This window comes from Lissotriton helveticus, chromosome 11 (assembly GCF_964261635.1).
Source record: "Lissotriton helveticus chromosome 11, aLisHel1.1, whole genome shotgun sequence".
Classification (NCBI taxonomy): domain Eukaryota; kingdom Metazoa; phylum Chordata; class Amphibia; order Caudata; family Salamandridae; genus Lissotriton; species Lissotriton helveticus.
Genome location: NC_136072.1, coordinates 467,406,776 through 467,427,728, shown reverse-complemented (window position 1 = coordinate 467,427,728; position 20,953 = coordinate 467,406,776). Strand labels below are relative to the sequence as shown.

At 48.1% G+C, this 20,953-nt stretch overlaps 1 protein-coding gene across 1 annotated transcript in view; it reads right to left on the bottom strand.

Annotated features, from left to right (window-relative positions):
• The window catches only part of PROC (protein C, inactivator of coagulation factors Va and VIIIa), a 269,683-nt gene that overhangs the window by 160,238 nt on the left and 88,492 nt on the right, over positions 1-20,953 (bottom strand). Inside the window, exon 3 of the mRNA XM_078666037.1 lies at positions 3,815-3,887. Within this exon, the coding sequence (XP_078522163.1) occupies positions 3,815-3,872 (58 nt within the window). The 5' untranslated portion in view covers positions 3,873-3,887. The remainder of the gene's footprint in view (positions 1-3,814; positions 3,888-20,953) is intronic.

Here is a 20,953-nt window from a genome sequence, read left to right as displayed (position 1 = left end):
ACATGATAAAAGACTAAAGGAACAAATGCTTTGTGAGGGGAAACCCTGACTACCATCTGATGAACAGACCACCATCTTAGGAAGGAATGGTCCCATATCGTGTCCATTCCCTTTTCTGGATCGTTGTGGTGTTCTGTTCATTAGGTATTGGAAGAATAAGACAGTTTGACATCCTTTGATTCATGCTATATTCTTGAGTCCCGCCATAGATCTATGTGCATGGTGCTCCAGGCAGCTCATGGAACAACTCTCCGGGTGACCATAAGCCTGTTCAGGCAACACAGACAGTTGAGTGGTGCTAAGAGGGGAGACAAAGACTAGTCCAGGACTAGTGCTTCAAGGGCAATGGAGAAACTCAGCCTTTCGTAGAGCGCTGTATCCTCGAACACGCAGGCCCACAGGGGGGCTAGGTGCATTCTTCCCTTAATGACAGTGGATATTTTTGGTGAGTTCTTGTCCCTTTTCTCAGCATAGGGTTACCCATAGCTGGAAATGCGAAGTGATTTGCCAGGGTAAACATATGCACCCGCATAGACATAAAAGAGCATATATCCGTCAGAAATAAAGAACTCCTGCATTTGCTCAGGTTATATGATATTCTCTGTTTATAATGAGTTCTCCCCAATCTATTCATGATCTATGTAATGTGGATGTTGTTATTGCTTTTGGTGTTGGTTTTGCACTCTGGGAATTGCCATCCCTATTGATTTTCCAAGTATCAAGTGTTTTCTACTGGTGTTGTTAATGCTGTTGAGTTTTGTTCTGTTCTTTGCGGTTTCTAATAATTTTAGCGGGGTAGTCTGTGCTATGAGTGCAGTCTTCCCACTGTCGTTTCTGGGGTGTAAGTGTTTTTATGCAGCAAATGCTGTTCTGTCTGTTAGAAGTTTTTTTGTGCTCAGAGTTGTTGCCATCTCCCTGTAGGTATAGCATGTTTTAGTGTTGATTTCTCTTTGACATGTGTTTACTACTCAGGAATATGCTGTTCATGTCCCATGTGAGAGAGTTCATGTCACAATTCTTTTAAAATACCCAGATTAGTACAAACACATGGGCAATAGAATGGGAAGCTTACAAAGTTGCTTAGAGAGGGGAATACATCTCCCAAATTGCTGGGTTGAGATTGACACTAGACTGTGAGCTTAATGATACGGAATTCGAGCTAGCGGGGCTGGAAAGAGAGTTAGGGTTTAGTCAAAAAAAGGCACCAGGTCTTCTTAAGGCAAAAAGACACCTAGCTACACATGGTATTGGGAAATTCACACATACCCAATATAGACAAAGACAACACAGAGAGGGCGACAAATCCAGCCCCCTGTTTGCTAGGCTGTTTTAAAACAAAGGCCCCATATACACATACTGCAGCTCAAACAAGATGGAGATGCAGACATTATCTCTAGAGAAGGCTTGAATGACAAGTGCAGAGATTGCCTAGAGTCTACTTATACACAGGTGAAAGACACCCCCATCAACGTGATAAAAAAAGTACTTTTTACAACTACCAATATTGTCCTGGTAACATCGAAATGAATTAGAGGCTCCACTGACTGCTGAAGAGCTCAATGATGCATTTGGCAGAATGCATAAGCATAAATCACCTGAGGCAGATGGCATGCCGGCTGATCTGTTTCAGCTGAATCATGATCTAGTGATAAATAAGCTGCCACTTTATTTTTGTGGAAGCTAAATAGACTGGTTTATTACCTGCACCTATGATACAAGCACTAATCACTTTGATCCTGAGATGTGATATAGACCCAACGAAATTGTCATTGTATCATCCTCTCTCTAAGTTAAATACATATATGTAGGTGCTCAGCATAGCCCTAACTGACAGAATTCTTAGCGTCATGAACACCTTGGTCCACATAGATCAATCAGGTTTTATCCTGGGCAGAAGAACTATACACAACATTAGAATCCTGACACGTCATGAGCTCTATTATGGGATCCCATTAACTCCTGGTAGTATTGGATATAGAATGGGCATTCGATCCAGCGTCTTCCCAAAATTTATGAACAGTAATGAAATGTATGGGGTTTGAACCTGATTTCTCGCATGTTGTTTGACATTGCCATGAAGCCTCTGGCATGCAGGCTTCACATCTTCATAGAGTGATGGGTAATGCGATTTGTCTCAACTACCCATATGGTGTCTCTTTATGCTGACAAAGTGTTATCTTACCTTAAAGATCTACAAAGATCAACACAGATCCTCCATTTAGAACCTGACTGATTTGGCTACATATCAGGATTGAGGACAAAGTGGGATAGATTGCTGCTTTATGCTCTACGCTCTAGGTGGTATGAGGAGATTGACCCATGGATTGCACCGGAGGTGGGAATTCGATGGGAGACCGGGCACTTCTGATATTTAGGAATACAGATCAAAGTAGACTCTACTGTCAAATACCATCAAAACAGGGGAGGGTGCTGACGGGTCAAGCAGGCTTAGTTACACCTGGAAAATGCTGATGCTGTCCATTATGGGTAGGATAGCATTCGTGGAGATGTGGTTCTTGCCCAGGTGCATATACATGTTACTAAATTTAGCGTGACCTCTGCCTTGGAAGATATTTAGTGAACTAGATAGACTGATGGGGTCCTTCGTTTGGGTAGGAAAACGAAGCCAAGTGAAGCTGAATACCTTGAAGTTACCATGAATCTGAGGGTAGCTTGGTCTACTTGATCTTTTTCATTACTATGCAGGAGCTCAGCTACAACATAAAACACACTGGTTTGATGAGCATGACAACTAGGAAAACTGTCTAATAGAAGGAATGCACCCCAGGTACACTGACTGAGGCCTTTATGGTGGGGAAAACTACACTGCAAATATTACCACAGTCGGTCAAATAAATGGGTAAGATCTGGGATAAATTGGTTAGAGTGGTCCTCAAACTGGGAGAAATTGATTAGAGTGGTCCTAAAACAACCACCATATGATCCCAATATGCTATTGTAGATTCTAAAGCCATTTAAAAATATTATTAAGGTTATGTCTCTAAGTAGATGACGAAAGGGTGGCTGCCACACTGTGGGGGCCTATCTATCAATAAACAATGCCTCACATACGAACAGTCAAGGTACATATTTAATCTTGGCCTTGGTTAGTATATGCAACTTTTGCATATGGCCTTGGACAAACTGAAGATCTGGTCAAATGGGCCGAGATACTCAGGACACTAACGGATTCCTACAAATAATAGACCACCCTGACCTGTAATGCACATTGTGGACTTAATGCTGATAAAATGTACCAGGACAAAGTACTAGCAAAACGTACCATGGGTAATTATTGCCTTTGTGAAGTGTAGTGAAAGAGAAATTTGTATGTGAACTGCTTATTGCAATATGGAGTACATTTATAGTATTGCTATGCAGATGCTAACTTGCCCTATATTTTTTTTAAAGCAAAGTTTACACATTAAAACATGTGTTTACTGTAAAAGTTGTCTAATCTCTCTTGTTGCTGTCTATTCTTCTGGAGTACTAGATATTGGCAAATTTCTATGGGTGCTATTCACACATTCTACTATCAAGTTTGCTGTCTATAAATTTGAGCAAAACAGATAAAAGTTTACCTTGAACACAGAGACCCAAAGGGCACTTTTTTGAGGCTACTAGATATGAAGCAAGATTGGTCATGTGCAAAGGAATACGTTGAGGGGGGAGTTCATTGACACGATGCATATTGTTTAAAGAAAAGAAGACATGGCACTAGGCTCACAAGGGCGCGGAGACTTTAGCAGATGCTTGTCATGAAGTAAGTCTTGACAAAAACCAATAATGGATATTTTTTTTTTTTCAATCTCACCTGAGGATGGGAAGCACCAAGCAACTGCAAACACCAGTACAAAACAGTATTTCCTCATGTTGATGGAAGTTACCTATAGAATCAGAAAGAGGAGACACCAGAGGACAATGTAGGCTTTCCTTATACAGAGCAGCAAGAGAATGTTTACATCAGTTTCAGAATATATTTAGTGGAAAAGCTTTTTGATGGTGAAGGCTAAACAACACATTAGCTTGTTTTCTCATTAAGTGTATTTATTACTGAATAACATTTTCCACTTCCTTTTGCTCTTTTGTCTGAAAACAGGACTCTTTTTCACGTTGCTTATTCATCCAGACGTGGAAACAAGTGACCAGCTATGTCACGTGAATACACATTCTCATTGAATGTTTCGGCTTGGGCTTTTAACGCTGGAGCGGGTCTTTAATGGCTGGCATAGCTCGCTACAGCAGGCTATTAGGTTATACTGGAATACCAGTTCTACCACAGCAGAAAACAATGTAAGGGTGGATAAGGGCTTTGCTCATTTCTATGGCAGAAGCCATAGGTACCTGACACTCGGACCAGTTGCGGGTGGACACTCCCTGTGAGTAAGAGCGTGAGGAGAGCAGGGCAAGGTTGTGGATTGGAGTTAGGATGGGTTTCATGTTGGTAATGATCAAAGGGAAAATGCTTAATTATTCGATTGAAGCAAAACAATTATAAACTCACATGTACATTTGTAAACAAGTAAAACATGACATCTCATAGTTCATCATGTTAACATTACACACTCCATCACATTATTATCAACAGATAGTGCAGATTTTAAAAAGGAATAACTAGAAACTTCATCTACGGCTTGTCGCTTGCCCAGGTCTTCTACTAATAAATATTACTGCCTATGTCACAACACACAAACGTGGCATACCTTTCTTTTACTACGATTGATATTCTTGCACTTATAGTAACCGCCATTACACAATCATATCTGTCATGTCAATCCCAGACCATTTCAGCGTGCGTTACTACCCTGCAGTTCCACCTGGTAGTGGTCTGCCCTCTTGAGCTCTAGGTTCTGTGTTCGAGGCCCACCTCCAACAGCAGGTTCCCACCTGCGCCTCATCCCTGGTGGCCCAGTGGTGAACCTGTCTCATTTCTGTTCTGCTGTTGTTTTTTTTCATAGCCTTTTTCTGTCTCTCATTTTCCTGTTTTTATTTTCTTGTTTTATTTTTAGCCTTTTGCTCTTGCTGTCCTTTTAATTTTGCTCCACTTTGCTTTTCTTTCTTTCCCTTACCCCTTCTATGTCCCCTTTTCCTGCCCTCACCGTTGCTCATTACCTGCAGCCCCACCCCTTCCAGCACTGTTTCCTGCCTCCTGTCTCCCAGCAGACCAGCCCACGTGCATCCCCAATACTACTTATTGGTGGACGTGCCACTGGCACACTGAAGGCATGCCAAATGCAAGTCTGTCTTCCGATCTTCTGTGTCGGGACCGTGCCAGCGCCACGGACCCTAGTCCCCGCAGCCACCACCGCTATGATGCCAGCATCCTCCTCGCACTCAACACTGGATGTTCAACTACCTGCCACCTCATGTCACCAAAGAAAAACCAAGGCCCCTTCACCTGCCACAACTACACCTTCTCCTTTCTCCGCCCACCAGACCCACTGACCGCACGACCCACAAGAACAAGTCCAACCACCACAGCTGCATCCTACTCAACACCTGCTCTCTCAACACACAGGTGGTGGAGATCTGGTACCTGCATCTCCCCGATGTCGCCTTCTTCACAGAAACCTGGCTGAACCCCACCTCAGCCCCAGACATCTAAACCGCCATCCCCAAAAAGCTACAATATCATTCATCAGCACCACGCTAACTGGTCGAGAGGAGGCATTACCATTGTACACAAAAACACCCTCTGCCTCACAACTAGCTCTGATAACCACTCACCCAACATGGAACGCTTCTACTTCCAGTCCCAGACAAACCCAAATGCGCCCCCCACAGCACCCTCGTCTACAGACCTTCAGTCCCCCGTTCAGCTTAGCCAATGCCAACTTCATCGCTCACCACACTCTCGCCTCAATGGACTACATCCTCCTTGGCTACCTCAATTTCCGCCTGCACAACCTTGATGACCACAACACATCATCCCTAGTGGAAAACCTCATCACAATCGGACTTAAAAAACTGGTCTCCTACCCAACCCACTCAGCAGGACAAACGCTCAACCCCATGTTTGCCGCAGGCAACAACATCTCCGTCAGCCACTCCTCCAAACTACATTGGACAGACCACCACTGTGTACACTTCTCCTTCATCAAACACACTGAAAACCACTGCACTGACTCTGACCCGCACAGAAGCTGGAACACGATCCCCAAAGACCATCTCACCACCTCCCTCAGCAAAACCCCACCACTGACCCCCATGGATCCCAATGCCTCAGCATGCAACCTCCACAGATGGATATCCAACTGGGCCGGCAAGCTGACGCCCTTAGATAACCCTCCGGCAGGCAGCCCTCTGGGAAAGCCGGCTGGTCTTCCCTGTCCTCCAAGAGTCCAGTCACACCTGCAGACGGCTCGAAAGGAGATGGAGGAGCAGCAGGACCTCAGCAGACCACACAGTCCTCAAGACTGCCATCATTGCACACCACCACCTCATCTGAACCACCAAGAAAACTGCCATACAGGAACGCATCAACACCAATGCACACAACAGCAAAGAACTCTTCATCATGATAATTTGGTAAACTCTGCAAGGACACCACAGACATACTCCCTCCCAAGATCTCTGCAACAACCTCGCTACCTTTTTCCACTGCAAGATTTTAGACATCTACAACAGCTTCGCAATCCAGGACCCACCCACCCCAAACACAACCACCGCATCCCAAGTCTACAGATCCCAGAAACACTGCTCAACTGGACCGCCATGGACACCATAAGGATCATGAAAACCATACACTCTGGGGCCTTCTCAGACCATGCTCACTCCCACATTTTCAACCGAGCAGGTGTCATCATCACACCGAACACTGCTGCACCATCAACTGCTCCATCAAATCCGCCACCTTCCCTGAAGACTGGAAACACATAGAGATCAACCCCCTGCTGAAGAAACCCTCTGCTGACCCGACTGACCCCCTGCTCCCCTTCCCAGCCAAAGTCATTGACAAGGCCATCAACGCCCAGCTCACAGAATTCATCTAAACAAACCACACCCTGGTCCCCTCTCACTCTGGCTTCAGGAGCACCACAGCAGGGGGACTGCACTCCCCCGCTGCAACCAACGACATCCATACTGTCCTCGACCAAAGTAAAATTGACGCTTCATGGTGGTGCTGTGGTCTGGAAGCAAGCGGGGGCCAGCGCATCAAAGACTCGCCGCCCCAGGAGGCAGCAGGGCAACGAGCGGAGTTGCAGCCCCTCCCCCTTGACACCGGGGACTTAGAAAAACTTCTCGCGCCTCCCTCTTCGCGGGAGACACTTCGTAGTGGTGCTGTGGTCTGGAAGCAGGCGGGGGCCAGCGCATCAAAGACTCGCCGCCCCAGGAGGCAGCAGGGCGACGAGCGGAGTTGCAGCCCCTCCCCCTTGACACCGGGGGGATTTAACCAACAAGCCTTTCCCGCCTCGCGGGACGCGCGCAGCGGGTGCCGGGTTAGGCCCGGGCAAAGGGCAGGCCGTCTGTGGCCGTCAGGGGCCGGAAGAGGCCGGGTCGGGCCACCTCCCTTGGCGTCTTGTTCAAGGATTACCGACTCACGGAAGTAAGGTAATGCGTTAACTATACAAAGTTAAGCTGATATATTTATCTTTTCCAAGACCATTAACGTATTGAGTGACATTAAGTTACCAATTGACCCCACTGTCAAAAGGAGCAAACGGAAGGGGGTAGTTGGAACATTAGATGACTTTATTATAAGGGCCGAATCGGTGCTTATACACGAGATACAGGCAACCGAGAGATGTTTATCTTTAGATCTTTCCCCGCCCCAATTACGTCTGTCAACTGGAGGCACTCTGGACCTAATCTCTCTTGACAATATGAGATCTTCCCCAGTGCCTTTAAGCCCGGATATAGAAGTTATAAACATTCCATCTACATCCTCTCCTGCCAACCAGGACCTAAGCGCCCCCGCAAGGAATACACGAGGAACGCTGAGTAAGATAGCCAGAGGGCGGACACTGGCTACTATGGTACCTGGTGGAAAGAAAAACGCAACAAAACCAAATCAGCCAAAATCCAGGCAAAAAATAACTGATTCTAATACAGATGTCTGTGTAGCAATGATGGAGGGAGTGGCAACGGAACAGCGGAGGCCAGGATGACTAACTCTATCTCCACCCAGACTGAAGACCCTCCGGCTAATGTCCCCAACACCACCGGTATGGGTATTGACATTTTGGATACTTTGATGGATGGATTTGAGTCCAGACTGGACGACCTAATGGGGAATTTTGTAAAGAAACTTGCCGTCTTATGGAAAGATTTGTCCAAGATAAATACTGTGGCAGCAAATATAAACAGGGATGGGGGTGGGGATAATGCTTTGCACTCAGTGTTGATTGGTCAAACAAGCGGCCAAACTAATTGTGATAGGGCCCCGCAATCCCGAAGCAAATCTGACTCCACCGCGCAATCCCAAGGTGTCTCTGGCGAATCACGCGAGAATGGGGGGGCTTCATCGGTAAAAAGTGATGCCTAAACTAACAGAAGCGATACAAAAGGGGATGATGGACGGAGCGTTTGAGCAAATCAAACACTCACCCCCAGTCAACTGATCTGGGTTTAATCCCTCACCATTCTTTAGCCCACTCAGCCACCCCAGTTCAAACATGGCTATATGCAAATCAGTCTGACCTTGTGCCTCATGGGAACAGTCCAGCCCGAACTGCCAAGCCATGTCTTCCCTGTACCGGAAACAAGCATCCTGGGACCGGTTTCGGATTCATAATCCTCATCAGCCAGGCTATCTTGAATCCAGTGGCCAAGTGAGCAAGGGACTCACGTCTGAGCATACCCTGCCACACTCAGGGCGAACAAAGCGATACAAAAGGGGATGATGGACGGAGCGTTTGAGCAAATCAAACACTCACCCCCAGTCAACTGATCTGGGTTTAATCCATCACCATTCTTTAGCCCACTCAGCCACCCCAACTAACAGAAGCAGCAGGTTAATAACAGGGAATGATGGTAAGGTTACTCACAAGGGGGGCAATAACCAAGGCAGGTTATCTAAGCAGGGCTCAAGGCCAGTCAATGGCAGCAATGATGTAAATAGAGAGTTTAGTGAGTCTAGCTCCAATTTTAATTCGGATGTTTTACATCTCCCACCCGCCTCCGCCCCATATGTGCTTGTTTTAACTGGTGTCCCAGCGCTTAGAGAGGGACAGAGAGAATCCTGGCCCGATCTCCAAAATAAGTCGGTAGACTGGCTTCACAAACATAAAAATTTTGACCCACATAGAAGGGAGGATATAATCATGGCAAGGAGAGTAGTGTGAGTCGGACCTTCAAATAAATGTATAGATGGGGACTGCATTGTTCTAAATTTTAGAAGGCCCCAGCAGGTCCGCCAGCTTCTATCTATTACTGATGAAAGATTTAACCCCCTGACTAACATCAGCACACTCCCTCTGGGCTACTTTTATAAGCCACCCCTAACCCCAAACAGAGGCACCAGAACAGTTATGCCCCTATCGAATAATTATCATGTTTTTTCCAGTTTGGACATGCAAGATTGACCATTAGACATGATACTTAATGTAGATGCAAGTGACACGCCAATCCAAAATGCATTCATTAGACCTAACCGCGCCCAAGGGAGGACAGACATAGTAAAAAGTGGCAATGGAGTTAGTTTGAGTGTATTGAGCTGGAACGTGGCAGGCCTTCGATCAAAACTTGACAATATAGACTGGGTAAATTTTATAAAGGAATATGACATTGTCATGTTCCAGGAAACCTGGGCTACGGAAGAACTATATATTGAGGGGTTGCACTGTTTCAGCGTGCTATCACAAACACCAAGGATGGGAAGACTATCAGGAGGACTGTTTATGGGGATTAATGTGGCTACCGGGGGAATTTTTAAGGCAGTCCCAACTTACAGCTCAGACTGTCAGGTAGTACTGTTTAAAAGAGGGATTCATTTTTATTTGATACATTTTTATAATAATGACTTTCAGTCAGTTCCAAATAAGAGGTTTATAAAGCACTTTGATTTTATTTCAGATTTGGATAATTAATCCAATAACGGGGTCCTCCTGGGTATATTAGTGGGGGTTGATTTTAATGCTAAAATCAATGATACAGAACCTAATAAAGGGAACAGCCTATTTTGCCCAATCTATAAGTAGAGGCAGAGAACTCGAACGGTTGATTAAATCACATAACTTTTCCAATGTTATGGACTTGGTTGAAGGGTCAATTACGACCAATCACCCAACTTATAGGGGAAGGGGGTGCAGATCTATTATAGATTACATTTCCGTATGTTCTTCGATCGAAAAACAGTTGGTTTCTGCCGAAGTCGTACCCTCTGACTTCGGAGACCACAACTCCATTAAGATAATGATACACACAGCCCATCGGCCGTCCTTTCAGATCGAATGGGGGGCCACAAACTTAGCAGTATCAACTGACAATCTAAGATTGTGCTGGAAGGGTGCCGAAAACTCTGACATTTTCAGGAAATTGGCAAAGGACAATATGCCTCTCATTGTTTCTTGCCTTTCATTAGAATCACCACCAGTACAGATAATCGAGGACTTCGGGAAGATTTGGCAGATGGTTAAAACCATCCTCTCTAAACCGTCCCCTCAGGTGGCATCCATTCCCAGATGGTTTAACCACAAATGCTCCCAAGCAAACAGGAACCTACGCAGGGCACTTGCTGCAACTCCGAGGTGTATAACAGGAGTTAAACAGGCCAGAAAGGAATATATGGAGGTAATCAGATGTAGAAAGAATGAACTTCTGAGGGAACGATGGGACAAATTGTCCGAGGCCGCTAGTTTGAAAAATGGTAACATCTTTTGGGCGGCTGTCAGGGAAGTCGGTTACATGGGCCAGTCTCTGACGCCGATCAGTTGCAACATCGCTAGCGATGTATGGGTCGATCATTTTTCAGCTATCTATTCTGTGAGAAGTTGGCCTGGTATATGATGTTCACTATTTTAGTGAGCACCTTGCACCAGTCCAAACAACCCTTATGGTGATGGTTGTAAAGTCAACCTTATAGACCAGCTATCCTAGTGGTAGCATGGACAAAGCAGTCTTAGGCTAAAACTTCAGAGGGCATGTGAAGCCAGCTGTTTTACCATATGTAACCCCTTGAATACCAAATGAAAGGACACCACACAGGTTATATAGAAAATATATATGTATTTATTCTAAACACAACTCCTCTGAGCTCTTTATGAGAACAGAGGCATTAGCACATAACAAGATACTCAATGATCATACAGAAGTTGCACAATATACAGTTGGGCCCTAGGGGCACGTAAAACCATATACTAAGATAGTGGTATAAGAACCACATCACGGACAAAGAATAGGCCTAGGGCCTAGAGAATCGCTGGGGCTACACTGTACTAACCAGAGTTAGAGAGCAGGAGGCCCACGGGATGCGTGTGCAGTGTCTTAACACACACGCGGGTTACCATTGAGTTATAATGGGAACGCAAGAATTGGAAACTAGTTCTTTTAGGTCACTTCCGACTGGAGTAGTAGAAAGCTACTTGAAACTAGGACACTAGGATAGTTAATCTCTACAGGAGCACCGAAGTACTCGTGTTACCTCACCCATGGGAAGCGGGTGCATAGGTGTCGAAGTGTGTCGGGTTTTGTCGCTGATTCCTATGGAGCCTTGAAGAAAGATGCTGCAGGCGACCAGGAGAGAAGTGTCCGGTTGGATCCAAGGGCGGATCGAGGATGAAGAGTACCTGAAAGCAGAGGGGACAGAGTCTGGGTCACTAGCCAGTGACCAGGATGGCACCAGGACGGAACCAGGCGATGTCGTGAAGCAATCAGGTGATGTTGTGAAGCTTGTCTCCGCTGCCACGTGGACCAGGAGGTGTCGATGACGACCAGGAGCTGGACAAGGACTGTCCCACGAAGGATCTCGCTGCCGGCGGTGTCGGCTTCTGGATTGGAGTCAACAAGCCTTAGCAAAGGCAACCCACGCAGGATGTGAAGATGGCTTCTTAATCAGACCAGCAAGGTCTGATGGGCTTCTCCTTTTCAGGGTAGCAGGGGCCAGTCTGGAGCAACCAGACCAGTGTTGGAAATTCAAAGAGTCGTCGTCACAGAGGCCACTAGCCAACGGGCAAGTGACCGGATAGACGCGTCAAGCAGGAAAATGCAGAAGGGCCCCACACAGACCTCGTGGAGTGTGGAGGGCTGATCTTTGGTGCAGTTGGTGCTCGGGGCTGGGACTTCTCAATCCTCAATGCACAACTTCGAGGGTGGCTCGGAAGTTGCACGGAAAGCAATTCGCTGGATTTCCAAGATGGCCGGTCCCACGTTTTGCTTCGCCTCCACGGGTCTCAGCTTTGCTGTGGCTGTGGATCGGGCTGAAGGAAGTCTGGAAGTCCGGGTCTTGTCAGGCTCTGTGCTCGGGCTCCGGCGGGAGCGTCAACAAAGCAAACCATTGATCGCTTGATGGTGCCTGCTTGCACAGGGTGGTCACTCCTTGACCACAAGGGAGATTCTTCAGTCTTCTATCTTTAGGTAGAACGTCGAAGGTCCAGAGTTTCGTTTCAAGTTTCAGTCAGGATAAATCTAAAGTCTTGGGACTCAGCTCCTACCTATATACCAAATCTAGGGGCTGGATTACCTGCTAGGTCCCTCCTATGGGTGGGACCAGGGAAGGGGGTGGTTACACCCCTTTCCCTTTGTCCAGTTTTGCGCCAGAGCTGGGGCTGCAGTGCCACAGCACTGGTTTGAACTGTCCTATGCATGGGACACCTTGTGTGCCCCAGGCAGTGTCTCATTTCATTCAGCCCTCCCTGCCCCAATACACTATGGCCTGTCTGGGGTGGTGCTAGCACCTCCCAAGATAGGAAACCTATTGTCCAAGCCTCCCTCGCTGGAAGGGCTCCCAGCAGCAGGAGGTCAGACTTGTGTCTGTGGCAGCAGCATCCATTTTGTGATGCTGAGGCTCTGTTTAACTTTAACCGGGATTAGTAGGAACAACATGTCTTCTCCCTCTAGAAGGGTGGAATGCTACCCCTGTCTCCAGAACTGGCGAGGGGGTAGTATTCCAAAGCGTATGACACCTTACACGACATGTTTTGATAAAGCCAAACCAAAGTTAGAATTTAACCGCGAGGTTCATAATGCACTCAAGAGTATATGGTATGGCAATATCATAGAACAGCTATAAGGACATGGTTCCGAAAGCTGCATACAGGCACAGCTCATGCTAGAGCACCATCTCACATAAAACCAAGCACTCTGCCTTCAGGATTGTTAAGGCCTGCCATAGGAGTGACTTATAGGTGTATATGTGTCTATATATAAGGGTAGATATAGGAATACTATATCCAAGCAATGGGTGATTACACCACCTTGCCCCAGCTGAGTGATCAGCCAGTTGTGTCAGATTGAATGGCCAGCCAGGGGTGGCAAAAGATATGCTGCAGCCCCTGGTAGGCCTTGGGTGCACCTATGCCCTGGGTACCTATGGTACTCTGTACAGGGACTCACAAGAGTGACCCAAATCCCAATTGGTGATGTACCTAAAGTACATGGTGTGAAATTTAGAGAGAGAACAGCAGGGCTGTGCGTCTGATTAGCAGGCCCACATCAAGTCGAAAACCAGTGAAGCAAAAAGCAAAAAGTGGGGTGACCATAGAAAAGCAGATCCTACTCTCCTACATAACACCCCCCCCCCAAACGCAGGGACATTAAACTAACCGTGACCAGTTAAGTCTTCAAGTTCTAAGTGGAAATATCTGGAGAGACCATCTGCATTACCATGGTCAGTCCCAGGTCTATGTTCCACTGTAAAGTCCATCCCCTGTAGGGAAATGGACCACCTAAGGAGTTTGGGGTTTTCACCCTTCATCTGATTTAGCCACAAGAGGGGCTTATGGTCTGTCTGAATTTTGAAGTGAGTGCCAAACAAGTATGGCCTCAACTTCTTCAGGGTCCAAACCACAGCAAAGGCCTCCCTCTCAATGGCTGACCAACGTTTCTCTCTAGGGGTCATCCTTCTGCTAATAAAAGCAATGGGCTGGCCCTGACCATCTACATTAAGTTGTGAAAGCACAGCTCCCACCCCCAACTCAGAAGCATCTGTTTGGACAATGAACTCTTCGGTGTAGTCAGGACTCTTCAAAGTAGGTGCAGAGCACATGGCCTTCTTTAGGTCATCAAATGCCTTTTTGACAGCTTACTGTCCACTGAACCTTTTTTGGCATCTTCTTTGAAGTCAAGTCATTAAGTGGTGTCACAATGGACCCATGGTTCTTAACAAACTTTCTGTAGTAACCAGACAAGCCCAAGAAAGCTCTGACCTGTGTCTGGGTGATTGGAGGAGTCTAGTCCTTGATGGTCTGGATCTTACTCTCCAGGGGTTGAACCTGACCCCCACCTACCAGGTGGCCCAGGCACACAACCTTACTCTGCCCTATCTGGCACTTAGTGGCCTTGATAGTTAGGCCTGCCTTCTGCAGGGCCTCCAAAACTTTCTTCAGGTGGATCAGGTGATCCTCCCAGGTGGAGCTGAAGACAGCAATATCATCAAGATAAGCTGCACAAAAGTCATCCAACCCAGTGAGAACTTGGTTCATCAACCTTTGGAAAGTGGCAGGTGCATTCTTCAAGCCAAAGGGCATCACCACAAATTGGTAATGACCTCCTGGGGTTGAGAAAGCAGTTTTGGCTTTGGCATTCTCAGCTAGCCTGATCTGCCAATAGCCAGCTGTCAAATCAAATGTGCTCAGAAACTTGGCAGAAGCCAATCTATCAATGAGCTCATTTGCTCTTGGGATTGGGTGAGCATCTGTCCTAATGACAGCATTGAGACCTCTGTAGTCCACACAGAACCGCATCTCTCTCTTACCATCTTGGGTGTGAGGTTTTGGTACAAGGACTACTGGGCTGGCCCATGGGCTCTCTGATTGCTCAATCACTCCCAGCTACAACATTTTCTGCACCTAAGTCTTTATACAATCCCTGACATGGTCAGGTTGCCTGTAGATCTTACTCTTCACAGGCAGACTGTCACCAGTATCCACCTCATGGGGGCACCAGTTACTCTGACTAGGTGTTAATGAAAACATGTCTGAAGGCCTGTAGAACTTGTCTGCAGTCTTGTTGCTGCTGGTCAGTGAGGCTGCCAGCTAAGGCCACACCATCAACTGAACCATCATCAGGGTTCTGAGTCAGCAGGTCTGGGAGAGGGTCACTCTCTTCCTCCTGCCCCTCATCTGTAGCCATGAGCAAGCCCATGTCTGCCCTGTCAACATATGCTTTGAGTCTGTTGACCTGGAGCTCCCTGTGGGGGCTCCTGGGAGTTCCAAGGTCCACCAAGTAGGTGACCTCTCCCTTTTTCTCAACAATTGTGTGGGGTCCAGACCATTTGTCTTGGAGTGCTGCTGGGGCCACTGGCTCCAACACCCACACCTTCTGTCCTGGCTGGTACTCAGTCAGCACAGCCTTTTGGTCATGCCAAGCTTTTTGAAGTTCTTGGCTAGCCTCCAGGTTTTTAGAAGCCTTCTTCATGTACTCAGCCATCTGGGAGCGGAGACCAAGTACATAGTCCACTATGTCAAGTTTAGGCTTTTTGAGAGGTAACTCCCATCCTTCCTTCACCAAACATAGGGTCCCCTTACAGGATGCCCAAACAAAAGCTCAAAAGGGCTGTAGCCAACCCCCTTTTGTGGGACCTCTCTGTAAGCAAACAGAAGGCAGGGCAGAAGGATGTCCCATCTTCGCCTAAGCGTTTCAGGTAAATCAACAAAATCAGTCCAGTCCTGAGTCTGTGTCTTCTGGGTATCTCTGAACACCAACCTGTACTGTTCAGTGGTTAGGCCAAACCCATCAATCAGAGCACTCTTCAGGGCAGGGTAGTTATTAGCATCCTCATCACTAACTGTGAGGAGCTTGTCTCTGCCTTTTTCTTCAAAGGAGAGCCACAAGATAGCTGCCCACTGACTTTGGGGTACCTGCTGGACTTTGCAGGCTCTCTCCAAAGCAGTTATCCACTTGTGGATGTCATCCCCAACTTTGTAGGGGGCACTATCGTACTCAGGTGCCTATTGTTATCATGGGACCTGTCTTTATCCTTGGGATATTGCTGCCATCAGTGGGTTCTGACCCACTCAATTTCTGCTCTCTAGCTAGGGCAAGCTTCTCTTTGGCAAAGGGCAACTTCAAGTTCTTACCTCTCAATCCTCAGATTAGCCTCTCTCATCCTGGCCTGATGCTCTCTCTCTCTGTTCAGGAGAGGTCATCCTTCTCTGAGCAGGGGGATTGGATCCCCTAGAGGCATTAGAGTGGAGGGACTCCCCTGAGTGGGACCTTCTCCTCTCATACCTCTGGTTAAGTCTACTGATGGGTCTGTATGGGACTTGCCCATCTTCAGCCCCATGTAGGCTTAGGTTAGCCTGGCTAAGTCTCCTAACTTGGACCTGGCTGTCTTGGAAAACCTCTTCTTCAGATTCATCCTCCTGTACCTCTTCCTCATCACTTAGAACTGTAGGATCAGGGGCATCATCTGTTGAGGCCAGAACCCTATCTGCATTTCCCGAGGGGCCTGGGTTAGAGGCCTTTGGAGCATCAGATTCCTCCATAAGCTCTATCAGTTGCTTAAGGGTAGGGTTGAAACCCTGTTTTAATTTCCTAGTTGTGCACAAGTGCCTCAACTCTCTGCAATTAAGGTTATCATATCTGGAAGGTATCCTTGAAGGATCTACCTCCACTGGGAGAGATCCACTTGGTTCTGCCCTCAGAGACATGATCTAGTGAGGTGTTGTGTGTGCACCTACCTACACTATGTGTTATCTACTAAAACCTCTCTAGTAGTTGTAGTCAGGTTGTGCTAAGCCCTTTGGTCTACAACAACTAAGTTCAGTAGAACTTGAGTATTATAAGTCTTGTTATATGTACCTATAGGCACCTAATGTGATCTTTCAAATGATATCTCAAGATTACAATTGGTAAAAACAACAGCAAGCTCTTATCCCAACCACTGCCCACCAATGTGAGAAGTTAGCCTGGTATATGATGTTCACTATTCTAGTGAGCACCTTGCACCAGTCCAAACAACCCTTATGGTGATGGTTGTAAAGTCAACCTTATAGACCAGATATCCTAGTGGTAGCATGGACAAAGCAGTCTTAGGCTAAAACTTCAGAGGGCATGTGAAGCCAGCTGTTTTACCATATGTAACCCCTTGAATACCAAATGAAAGGACACCACACAGGTTATATAGAAAATATATATGTATTTATTCTAAACACAACTCCTCTGAGCTCTTTATGAGAATAGAGGCATTAGCACATAACAAGATACTCGATTATCATACAAAAGTTGCACAATATACAGTTGGGCCCTAGGGGCATATAAAACCATATACTAAAATAGTGGTATGAGAATCACGTCACGGACACAGAATAGGCCTAGGGCCTAGAGAATCGCTGGGGCTACGCTGTACTAACCAGAGTTAGAGAGCAGGAGGCCCACGGGATGCGTGTGCAGTGTCTTAACACACACACGGGTTACCATTGAGTTATAATGGGAACGTAAGAATTGGAAACTAGTTCTTTTAGGCCACTTCCGACTGGAGTAGGAAAAAGCTACTTGAAACTAGGACACTAGGATAGTTAGTCTCTACAGGAGCACCGAAGTACTCGTGTTACCTCACCCACAGGAAGCGGGTGCATAGGTGTCAAAGTGTGTCGGGTTTCGTCGCTGATTCCTATGGAGCCTTGGAGAAAGATGCTGCAGGCGACCAGGAGAGAAGTGTCCGGTTGGATCCAAGGGCGGATCGAGGATGAAGAGTACCTGAAAGCAGAGGGGACAGAGTCAGGGTCACTAGCCAGTGACCAGGATGGCACCAGGACGGAACCAGGCGATGTCGTGAAGCAATCAGGTGATGTCAGGAAGATTGTCTCCGCTGCCACGTGGACCAGGTGGTGTCGACGATGACTAGGAGCTGGACACAGACTGTCCCCTGAAGGATCTCGCTGTCGGCGGTGTCGGCTTCCGGATTGGAGTCAACAAGCCTTGGCAAAGGCAACCCACGCAGGATGTAAAGATGGCTTCTTAATCAAACCAGCAAGGTCTGATGGGCTTCTCCTTTTCAGGGTAGCAGGGGCCAGTCTGGAGCAACCAGACCAGCATTGGAAATTCAAAGAGTCGTCGTCACAGAGGCCACTAGCCAATGGGCAAGTGACCGGACAGACGCGTCGAGCAGGAAAATGCAGAAGGGCCCCACGCAGAACTCAATCAATCAATCAATTAATCATAACACTTGTATAGCGCACTACTCACCCGGAAGGGTCTCAAGGCGCTTGGGGGAAGGGGTCCGTTACTTCTCGAACAGCCAGGTCTTGAGTTGTCTCCTGAAGGCGAGATGGTCCTGGGTCAGCCGAAGGTGGATGGGGAGGGAGTTCCATGTCTTGGCCGCCAGGTAGGAGAAGGATCTGCCTCCGGCGGTGGCTCTTCGGATGCGTGGTATGGCGGCGAGGGCGAGGCTAGTAGATCGTAGCTGGCGGGTGGGCGTGTAGAAGGTCAGGCAGTCGTTGAGGTACTTGGGGCCCAGGTCGTGGAGAGACTTGTGTGCGTGGGTGAGGAGCCTGAACGTGATCCTCTTGTTGACGGGGAGCCAGTGCAGGTCCCTCAGGTGGCCGGAGATGTGGCTGCATCGGGGGTTGTCCAGGATGAGTCAGGCGGAGGCGTTCTGGATGCGTTGGAGTCTTTTCTGTAGTTTGGCTGTGGTTCCGGCGTAGAGGGTGTTTCCGTAGTCCAGTCGGCTGGTGACGTGTGCCTGGGTGACCGTCTTCCTGGTTTCGGTCGGGATCCATCGGAAGATCTTGCGGAGCATGCGAAGGGTGTGAAAGCATGATGATGAGACGGCGTTGACTTGCCTGGTCATCGAGAGGGAGGAGTCCAGGATGAAGCCCAGGTTGCGTGCATGGTCTGTTGGCTTGGGAGTGGTGCCCAGGGCGGGGGGCCACCAGGAGTCGTCCCAGGCGGAGGGCGATGGTCCCAGGATGAGGACTTCCGTCTTGTCTGAGTTCAGTTTCAGGCGGCTGTTCTTCATCCACTCGGCGACGTCTTTCATCCCTTCGTGTAGGCTGGTTCTGGCGGTGTCGGGGTCTCTGGTGAGGGAGAGGATCAGCTGGGTGTCATCGGCGTAGGTGATGATTTTGAGGTTGTGTTGGCGTGCGATGGCTGCAAGAGGTCTCATGTAGACGTTGAAGAGGGTGGGGCTGAGTGACGATCCTTGCGGTACGCCGCAGATGACTTCGGTGGCCTCGGATCAAAACGGGGGGAGGTGGACTCTCTGTGTTCTCCCGGCGAGGAACGAGATGATCCACTCCAGTGCCTTCTCTTTGATGCCGATGTTGCTGAGGCGTTGAACTAGGGTGCAGTGGCAGACAGTGTCGAACGCTGCAGAGAGGTCCAGGAGGATGAGTGCCGCTGTTTCCCCGTTGTCGAGCAGGGCTCGGATGTCGTCGGTGGCTGCGATGAGGGCGGTCTCGGTGCTGTGGTTGGCTCTGAAACCGGACTGTGAGGGGTCGAGGGATCCGTTCGTCTCGAGGAAGGCGGCAAGCTGTCTGTTGACGATCTTCTCGATGACTTTGGCAGGAAAAGGGAGGAGCGAGATGGGGCGGAAGTTTTTGAGGTCAGTGGGGTCTGCTGTTAGTTTCTTCAGTAGGGCGCTGAGCTCGGAATGCTTCCAGCTCTCCGGGAAGGTGGCAGGGTTGAAGGAGGTGTTGATGATGTTCCGGAGTTGGGGTGCGATGGTGGAGTGTGGAGGGCTGATCTTCGGTGCAGTGGGTGCTCGGGGCTGGGGCTTCTCAATCCCCAATGCACAACTTCGAGGGTGCCTCAGAAGTTGCACGGAAAGCAATTCGCTGGCTTTCCAAGATGGCCGGTCCCACGTCTCGCGTCGCCTCCACGGGTCTCAGCTTTGCTGTGGCTGTAGATCGGGCTGAAGGAAGTCTGAAAGTCTGGGTCTTGTCAGGCTCTGTGCTCGGGCTCCGGCGGGAGCGTCGACAAAGCAAACCGTTGATCGCTTGACGGTGCCTGCTTGCACAGGGTGGTCACTCCTTGACCACAAGGGAGATTCTTCAGTCTTCTATCTTCAGGTAGAATATCGAAGGTCCAGAGTTTCATTTCAAGTTTCAATCAGGATAAATCTAAAGTCTTGGGACTCAGCTCCTACCTATATACCAAATCTAGGGGCTGGATTACCTGCTAGGTCCCTCCTATGGGTGGGACCAGGGAAGGGGGTGGTTACACCCCTTTACCTTTGTCCAGTTTTGTGCCAGAGCTGGGGCTGGAGTGCCCCAGCACCGGTTTGAACTGTCCTATGCATGGGACACCTTGTGTGCCCCAGGCAGTGTCTCATTTCATTCAGCCCTCCCTGCCCCAATACACTATGGCCTGTCTGGGGTGGTGCTAGCACCTCTCAAGACAGGAAACCTATTGTCCAAGCCTCCCTCGCTGGAAGGGCTCCCAGCAGCAGGAGATCAGACTTGTGTCTGTGGCAGCAGCATCCATTTTGTGATGCTGAGGCTCTGGTTAACTTTAACCGGGATTAGTAGGAACATCATGTCTTCTCCCTCTAGAAGGGTGGAATGCTACCCCCGTTGCCAGAACAGGCGAGGGGGTAATATTCCAAAGCGTATGACACCTTACACGACATGTTTTGATAAAGCCAAACCAAAGTTAGCATTTAACCGCGAGGTTCATAATGCACTTAAGAGGATATGGTATGGCAATATCATAGAACAGCTATAAGGACATGGTTCCGAAAGCTGCAGACATGCTCAGCTCATGCTAGAGCACCATCTCACATAAAACCAAGCACTCTGCCTTCAGGATTGTTAAGGCCTGCCATAGGAGTGACTTATAGGTGAATATGTGTCTATATATAAGGGTAGATATAGGAATACTATATCCAAGTAAGGGGTGATTACACCACATTGCC